At 45.3% G+C, this 9,278-nt stretch overlaps 1 protein-coding gene across 2 annotated transcripts in view; it reads right to left on the minus strand.

Moving 5' to 3' along the window:
* The window catches only part of SLC17A6 (solute carrier family 17 member 6), a 31,227-nt gene extending 24,348 nt beyond the window's left edge, over window positions 1–6,879 (minus strand). The window contains exons 1-4 of one of the 2 annotated variants that reach the window (XM_059848153.1): window positions 6,788–6,873; window positions 6,710–6,712; window positions 3,546–3,798; window positions 2,553–2,671 (exon numbers count right to left, since the gene is read on the minus strand). In XM_059848153.1, coding sequence (XP_059704136.1) covers window positions 2,553–2,671; window positions 3,546–3,798; window positions 6,710–6,712; window positions 6,788–6,873 — 461 coding nt within the window. Of the gene's footprint in view, window positions 1–2,552; window positions 2,672–3,545; window positions 3,799–6,709; window positions 6,713–6,787 lie in introns of both variants that reach the window. The other variant, XM_059848155.1, reaches the window with a different exon arrangement.
* Window positions 6,880–9,278: the final 2,399 nt, after the last annotated feature.

Here is a 9,278-nt window from a genome sequence, read left to right on the forward strand (position 1 = left end):
ATTATAGGAATTTAAAACCCAATGAGAAAGACTACAACATCATTTCTCTGGCTGGGCCAGTGGTGGGCAGCCATTATTGTCCCTATTCAAGCTTTTTTTCATTTGTATAGGTGTCAGTTGCTGATTTTTGTCATCTCTTTCCAGAGGACTGAAGCATACACTTACACCAAGCAATTTTTCCAGAGGAATTAGGATGCATACTTACAATCAGATCACCTCCTAATAATCTTTTTATAGACATGTATCCTGAATATACAGTTCTGGCTGTTTATTTCACAGGGCATCACTTTATGCTGTCATTTTTGAGGCAATTAAAGATCTCTGAAGCAATCTCTAATTTTTCTCACCCATACTACTACTGTATACTGTTTCTACTGTAGGTCTGTCTGAAAGTTATTTATCCTGAGGTGACCATTTTTTTCTTCAGCCACACTCTCTCCTTCCTCTCAGTCTCAAGCACACATAAGCCATTTTCTGTAGCAATTAAAGATCTCTAAAGCAATCTCTAATTTTTCAACACCCACACTGACATGAATGTGTCCAAATTACCCACAAAAATCCAAGGTCAACATCATTGGCTTAAATAAAGAAAAATACACATTCTGGGATGAATGTGAATTACTTTAGTAGAGCATCATGCTGGAAGCCTGTGATTGTTTCTAGTCCCACATGGCTCAAGATCCCTCTCACTGAGGCTCCTTTTCAGAGGGCTCTGATGTTACCTTGCCCTCCAGTGTCATCTATTGAACAGAATTCAGTCAACCAAAAGTTGATATTTCATCTGATTGCCTGCATCCTTTGGTACCCACAGGTTTATCAGCATTTCTGCATACTCCCCAAATGACTGATGAGATGTGAAGACCACAGCAAGTATCAGCAGTGTCCTCGTGGTGTCTGCATCTTTGAGAGGCTCATAAACACTGAAAAACATCACTAGTCCAGTGACAGACACTGGCTTGGTTGTGGAGAACACAAAAAGAAGAGAAGGTGTTTCATCACACCAGGTGGGGCAGACACCCCAGGTGAGCTGGGCTCCCCCCAGGATACCTGGGCAGTGAGATGCCCGGGAATGACACAGCACACCTGAGTCCTGGAGTGCTTCCACAGCAATAACATCTAACTTCACACACTACCCCTGCCTTAACTGGAGTCCTCCTCAGTTATTGTCATACATGGAAACGTTTGTGAAGAAGAGAAAAATCTGATTGCATATGGCAACTTGTGTGCTTCTACTACTGACTTTTCCTGGCGGTGTCCCTGCCATTGTCTTGCAAATCTCTGCAGTTGCATCCCTTTACTTCTGAATTGCTTCAAATGGCTTTGCTGATCTTGTTTGGGTGAATGAAGACAGCTTTTGATTCTTTGGGTCAGATTCTGCAGCCTTTACTCGACCAAAACTCCAATTAATCCTGAGGAGTTACAGACTGTGTAAGGATGCAAAAATTATTAAAGCAGGAAGAAAAGGTAAATTACCCTTTAAATGTCTGTTAATGGCTATCTGAAAAAGTCTTTTAGATTTCTGAACCATTTTCCTGTACACAGAAAGACAATGGACACCCCAGCTTAAAAATTATATGTTTTGATTTATTTGTTTTTAAGGGTAGGATATCAGTGCTTCCTCAGTTACAGAGCACCTCTCTGTTTGCAAATACTCCTTTCTACTGTAGATCTGTCTAAAAGCTATTTATTTATTTATATTTATTTATTTAGGAGAGCCTTTTTTTGCTTTGGCCCCACTCTCTCCTTCCTCTCAGTCTCAAGCACACACAAACCCTCCTGTTCATGAGCCTCTCTGCCCTTCCAGCCGACCTTTCATGCTGCCCACTCCTGAGAAGAGCTAAAGCTGTACCTGGCTGAGCCTAGCATCCATTTGCACTCAGTGCCGTGCTGGTTTGAAGAGTGGCACTAGGACCTCTGCTGCTTCTGCAAACCATGAGCCTGTGGCATTAAGCGGGGATGTGAAAGCCTCGTGTGTCTCGAATACTCAGTGGATCTAATTAACAGGTAGAATCGCACCCTGGGTGCTTGAAAAAATGCCGGACACCATAGAAACGAGTCCTTAAGTCCCCGGACCATCTGCACTTTCTTTTCATTGTGGAAGTCTCATTGAAGCATGTTTTTCGACCATTCTAAATTCATTTAAGCTTTAATTTAAAAAATCCCGCTGACGGTTTTCCTTTTCATTAAAACAAAAATCACAAAATTCTTTAATTCAGTGAGAGGAAAAAAAAAAAATAAAACCTCTCAGAGCTTTGATGAAATAATGACTCTTTGAATTTGCCTCTGAATGGATGTTGTTTGAATATCGTTGCCACAACCTCCTTAAGTGACTGCCTAAAGGAAAAGGAAACCAACAGGAGCTCTGCCCCGCAAGGCCGGGGGGGTGCTGGAAGGAGCACTGAGCAATATTGCTGAAATGTGAAGCATTACACCACCACAGCGGAGCTCCCGGATCCCTTAGGGCAGGCTTAGGTCCTTCCCTCCCTAAGCCGAGCCTTGGCAGGGGTTAAGTCGGGGGTGCGGGCCCAGCCCCTGGCCCCAGGTGCTGTTACCTGTTCGCTGCCAGCCGGGATGAGATGTACCCTCCGGGGATCTGCGTGATGATGTACCCCCAGAAAAAAGAGCCGTGGATCATGCCAACCGTTTCAGGATCCCAATTAAACTTCGCTTTCTTCCAAGGCGAGGCAGCGGGACAGAAGGAGAGACAGACAAGAGGAAGCTGTAATTGTGCCCCTGAGGAGCTTTCAGCCGCTGCGCCCTCCGAGGGCTCCCAGCCCCCCACGGCAAACGCCCGCCAGATCCACAGAAAAAACCCAGGACAGCGATGGAACCAGCACTGCCCGGGACCCGGAGGGGACACCGGAGGGGACACCGGAGGGGACACCGGAGGGGCCCGTGAGCCCCGAGCCGCTCGGGGCCGGGCAGAGCCGGGCAGGGCAGCGCAGACCCCGCGGGCTCGCAGGCACAGCCCGCACTCACCTCCTGCCCGTGCGGGCTGCCAGCCCTGAGCGATTTGGGCGTTTAAGACTCATCTGTGTTTGCCGCAGCTTTCTCACCACTCATTAAGTCGCTTTTAAACGGCTCTGGTCGTTTAACGCCTTTTGTCAAAGCCAATTCGACAAAAGGTGTTGTCAGACATTCCTGCAAAACCTCCCCGCCTCCTTCAGGACGAGGTGCAGCCGCTAACAGCCCCTTATTCGATGCCCTCCTTCTCCCATCCCCTAGGTTTATTTTAGGAGATATCTGGGTTTTTCAAGGCTGCGTGGGAAAGACACGGAGGGGGGCGAATTGTCCGCACAATAATACCGCAAACTGGGGCGAGGAAGTGAAATGGAAAAGTAGAAATAATCGGTAGAAATTGTTTCTGCCTCAGGAACGGGATTTCCGTCCTTGGAGGGGCCGGGCAGGGGGAGGGACCGGGGAGCATCGGGCTCAGGTGGGGGAATTGCGGCGGGACCATCCAGAGCCCGTCCCACCTGTGCTGAGGTGTTTGACTGCGAGTTGTACTGGGGAGGATGTGGGATTCACGAGGGAGAAGTTCCCACCTCTTTTATAATTTTTCCTCCTCGGTGTATGGTGCTGTTATTGACCATATCCACGATGGCCACTCCCAAGTTACACCGGATCCCGAAGGAAATGCAGAATCCCAGTCCGCTCATGATGGCAATGATGTACCTCCGGGGCAGCCCGAAGCAGGTACAGTCGCACAACGGGGCTTTCTTTTCGGGCACTTCCATGGGCTTCCCATCTTCGGTCAGCTCGATGGTGTCCCCGGGCTTCTGCCTCTTCTCTAGGACTCTGCCCGACACAAGAAGGGAAAGTCAAGGCCTGGCCGCCTGAAGGCACAACAATTTCGGGGAGCCGGAGGCTTAAAATTCACCGTTCCCCTCTCTCCTTTGGCTCGGAGATGGATTTGAGGATTTATTCCTCGCTTCCCATTCACCTTCAACTGTTCTTTAGCAATGACCTGTGGGAGTCTCGATTAGTCATCCCCAGCTCCCTCCGCAGCAGCCCAGGGAGGAGCTCTAGCTGGGAATTGCTCATCTATCATTAAAGACTTCTGCTGGAATATGTAGGGCGCACCAAGAAGACATCATCTGTAACCACTGCAGAGGCGCCATGTTGGGCAGCCAGGGGCACAGACACAGAAAAAAAAGGAGGTTTTCTTGCCTCCTGGAGGTTTTTTATTGCCTCCCGGAGGTTTTGTCCCCCCCTCGCTGTGCTAGAAGCACACCGAGGGGGTGATCTTGGTGAAGCGCACCTCGCTTCAGGTCTGCGAACAAAAGAAATGTCAAGAGAGAAAGACGGGAGGGAGGAGCGAGGAGGAGAGGGCGATATTGCTATTTATTTTAGATTTGCAAAATGGCTGTCACATGCAGGGAAAGGGAACACCAGCCATCCCCGGAGAAAGGCTTCCCCCAAGATCTCCGTGCTCACTCTGGGAGCGTGTGAGCGCCCAGCAGGTTTAACCATCCCCGAGCAGCTTTAAGCATCACCGCCTTGCCCTCGGTTTTACTGGGAAATTGTGTCTCCTAGAGAGCAACCTGAAGGAATCTGAAGGGAAATGGTTGTTCGCAGCCATTCCCAATCAGCTGAAAAATACCACGGAAGGTGATTTAGAACATTCAGATTTTTTTTTTTTTTTAATCTTTTTAAATGCAGCGTCGGTAGCAAGAAAAATCAGGTTTATAGAGCAGGTGTCCCGTACTGAATCCCTAAACCTTCTTCTGAAATCACTGAGATATTTAATAACCAGAAAAGCTAACCAATTTTGTCGTCTCGAGGAGCAAATACGTGACCACTTGCCGACACTCTGGACTCTACAACAGCTGCCTCCCAACTCGGTGTAGAAGTGTTTTCTCACTCGGAGGAGCATCTCTTTCAGGTTAACTCATCCGGCTGATAGGGCAGTAACGATTGGCAGAATAAGGCTTAAAAGGTTATCCGTGTTCGGGAGAAAATACAGGGGTTTTCCCCAAAAACTACTCCGCTGAAATTCTCCCGATTTTTCTTTTCTTGGCGTTTTATTTCCACGCTTAAAGATCGCGGCATTAAGAAATGTGTTAAAATTGTGAATAAAATAAACTACCGTGGGTTTGCGTTCAAAATTCGTTCGTGTGGATAAAGGGTAGGAGTGTTTTCTCCCTGAATGGGCGTCTTGTCTTCGGAAATAGACTGGAAATCAATGTGTAAGAGGCAAGAAAATGGTTTAGATTCTAAGAAAAGTAAACAAAGTACTTAATTGCCGTGAGGTGAAAAAGATTGTCAAATCACGCGTTTGTTAGTCGAGGTGTGAATTCAAACGGGGTTTTGCTGGAAAATACAAACACCGTTTCTCCATTATTCACTGTGTGAATTATTCACTATCATCTCTACAAGTCGCAGAAATAATAGTTTTATTTAAATGTTGTAGAGTTTTTAAGAACGAAAAAAACCGGCGTATTTCCTAAATTATATTTTAAGCAGTTATTCTGGATTATAATTTTTTATTATTATTAAATTTCAGCTATTGAAAGTGACTCAAATATGACCAAAAACCGTAGGAAATTGATTGCATTGTCGATGGCTTTAATTTTGCTTTTGGCTTTTCTTAATGGTACACTTCCTATGAAAATGGAAGCCTTAATTTTGTCTAGATCACTTCACTGATATGTCCCCTTCCCTTAAAATGGCAGCAGGAGTTGTGACTCATGCTGTGAAACAGCCTGGTGTCTGTGCCCAGCACTGCCGCATAGGTATGGAAAAAAGATTTTTACGTGACCTACCCTGGGCAGACAAATCCGCAGTTACCTTATAGCTGCAATTCGGGGAAAATAAAAAAACCAAGCAAAAACAAACCAAAAAACCAAACAAACATAAAAAAAAACCCAAACTAAAACAAAACAAAACAAAAAATCCAAACGAACAACCTCAACCCAAACCAAACTAACAGAACAGCCCAAGCCAAACCGAATATTTCGGGGTAATTTCTGGCCGACGGAACAATCGAAAATCGTTGGAATTTCACAGGCTATTCTCAAACACTGTGGCGATCACTAAAGTCACCAGATTGGATGGAGAACGGTGTGTGAACTTTAGTGCATGCACTTCATAGGTGTGCAAGAATCTAGGTTTATTTGTCTGTGCACAGGGCTCGACGACGATGGAAATGTTTGTTCTTTACACAAATAAATATACAGGAGTGATGTTTTTGAGTTGGCAATTGCAGCTGTATATAATTTATATGACAAGCAGATGCTGCTAAAGGCGGGTGGATAAATAATTAAAGACATTCCTCTATATGTTTCAGCTTCAGGAGAAAAAAAAATCGTTCGGATATCAATTATTTATACATCTCCATGTTTACCTTCATCTGAGGACGAATTTCACAAAGGACAAGACTAATCAAAACCAGAAATATTTTTAAAAATATATTTGTTAAGGACAGGGGGCAAGATCCTGCGAGTGCGTTGGGAAATTAAGATGGAACAAAAAAATACAGGTTGCTGCTCTCTCCTGATTAGGATTTCAAGATGGGATCCTGTTTTTGTGGAAGAAAGGTGGGGTAATCTTTTGCTGCATCTTTACTGACACCATCTACGAGTCAGATAGGGAAGTTACGAGGGTGCCATATTGAGCAGCTTCAGCACTAGTTTCCAGGCTCTAGATTATATCCAGCAGAATCAGAACAGCTCCCAGCCCTGCCACCGCTAAGCTCAAAGCATTCCACCTCCTGCAGCAACGGGCGCTTACGAAAAGCCTCCAAATTTTTCTGGCGAGTAGAACCCGTAAGAGATATCGGTCTTACCTGTAGAGTTGACCAAGCGATTTTCCAGCAAAATTCTTCAGTCCCTCCTTGCCGGGAGTCAAAATCCTTTGTTTTACCGACTCCATTCCTTTGGGGATGCTCGCTGGATAATGCTCTGCTCTGGATACGGCACCGCTACGAGCAACGATGGTTCATATTGGTTTAACCTCTTAACTTTTCGTCCTCATTCGGCGGCTATCGGTTCACCTACGGGTAAAGGGAGAGCGAGAGGCAGAGCGCGCGTGTGTGAGTGTGTGTGTGTGAGCGAGGTGGAGACGGCGTGCGGAGCAGGGGGGGGCGAGGGCGAGGAGCGCGCCTGTGTGCGGCAGCGACAGGGGCGGCGGGGCGAGCGCGCTGCGGGCGGCCCCGGGGGTTCCGCCGGCGCGGAGCTGCCAGGCACGGTCAGAAACTCTCCTCGGGCCGGCAGGGCTCGGCGGCGGCGGGCGGAGGCAGAGCCATGCCCGGCGCGGAGCGTTGCGAGGCGGTGCGTGTCCCCGGCGGGGGCGGGGTGCGCTCGCCGCCCTGGGCAGGCGCTGCCAACTCCCGGGAGCCGCGGCCGAGCCCCGGGCGGCGCCGAGCGGAGCCGCGGCGTTCCCGCTGCCCCCGCCCGCCACCCCTCCTTCCCTCGGTTCCTCCGTCCGTCAGTCCGTCCCTCCGCTCAGCGCGGCCGCGGCTCCGCTCCCCGGGCGCTCCGGCCCTTCAGCACCGCGGGCAGCGCCGCGCCCGCCCCGCTGCGCGCCTGGGACTGCGCGGGGCGCGGGAGGAACCGGGCCTGGCGCGGCCAGCCCCGCTCCCGGCACGGCGGGCACCGCCGCTGCAGCGCTGCTGGAGCGCCCTGAACACATCACACCCGCCATCTGCTCGGTACAGGTGCGGGTTTGTATAGGCACAGGTGTAGGTTTATATAGGGACGGGTTTATATAGGTATATAAAACAGGTATAGGTTTGTATAGATATAGCTTTATATAGGTATACAGATACAGGTGTAGGTTTATCTAGTTATAGGTTTATATAGGTATATAAAACAGGTATAGGTTTATATAGGTACAGGTTTATATAGGTATATAAAACAGGTATAGGTTTATATAGGTACGGGTTTATATAGGTATATAAAACAAGAATAGGTTTATATAGGTACGGGTTTATATAGGTATATAAAACAGGTATAGGTTTATATAGGTACAGGTTTATATAGGTATAGCTTTATATAGGTATACAGATACAGGTATAGGTTTGTATAGGCACAGGTGTAGGTTTATATAGGTACAGGTTTATATAGGTATATAAAACAGGTATAGGTTTATATAGATATAGCTTTATATAGGTATTCAGATACAGGTATAGGTTTGTATAGGCACAGGTGTAGGTTTATATAGGTACAGGTTTATATAGGTATATAAAACAGGTATAGGTTTATATAGATATAGCTTTGTATAGGTATTCAGATACAGGTATAGGTTTGTATAGGCACAGGTGTGGGTTTATATAGGTACAGGTTTACATATGTGTATAAAACAAGAATAGGTTTATATAGGTACGGGTTTATATAGGTATATAAAACAGGTGTAGGTTTATATAGGTACAGGTTTATATAGGTATATAAAACAAGAATAGGTTTATATAGGTACGGGTTTATATAGGTATACAGATGCAGGTATAGGTTTGTATAGGCACAGGTGTAGGTTTATCTAGTTATAGGTTTATATAGGTATATAAAACAGGTATAGGTTTATATAGGTACAGGTTTATATAGGTATATAAAACAGGTGTAGGTTTATATGGGTGCAGGTTTATATAGGTATATAAAATAGGTATAGGTTTATATAGATATAGCTTTATATAGGTATACAGATACAGGTATAGGTTTGTATAGATATAGCTTTATATAGGTATACAGATACAGGTATAGGTTTGTATAGGCACAGGTATAGGTTTATCTAGTTATAGGTTTATATAGGTATGTAGATACAGGTCTAGGTATGGGTTTATATAGATACAGGTGTATGTTTATATAGGTATAGGTATAGGTTTGTATAGGTTTATACAGTTATAGGTTTATGTAGGTATATGGATACAGGTACAGATTTATATAGGTATAGGTTTATATAGTTATAGGTTTATATAAGTATATAGATATAAGTATATATATAAACCAACACCTATAGGTTTATATAGATATAGGTATAGATTTATATAGGCATATAGATACAGGTATAGGTTTATATAGATACAGGTATAGGTTTATATAGGTTTATATAGTTAAAGGTTTACATAGGTATATAGATACAGGTATAGGTTTGTATAGGTATAGGTTTATATAGTTATAGGCTTATATAAGTATATAGATACAGGTGTAGGTTTATATAGGTATATAGATACAGGTAGAGGTTTATATAGATGCAGGTTTAGATTTATATAGGTATATAGACACAGGTATAGGTTATATAGATACAGGTATGGATTTATATAGGTATATAGATACAGGTTTAGG

Source organism: Haemorhous mexicanus, chromosome 6 (assembly GCF_027477595.1).
Source record: "Haemorhous mexicanus isolate bHaeMex1 chromosome 6, bHaeMex1.pri, whole genome shotgun sequence".
Classification (NCBI taxonomy): Eukaryota; Metazoa; Chordata; class Aves; order Passeriformes; family Fringillidae; genus Haemorhous; species Haemorhous mexicanus.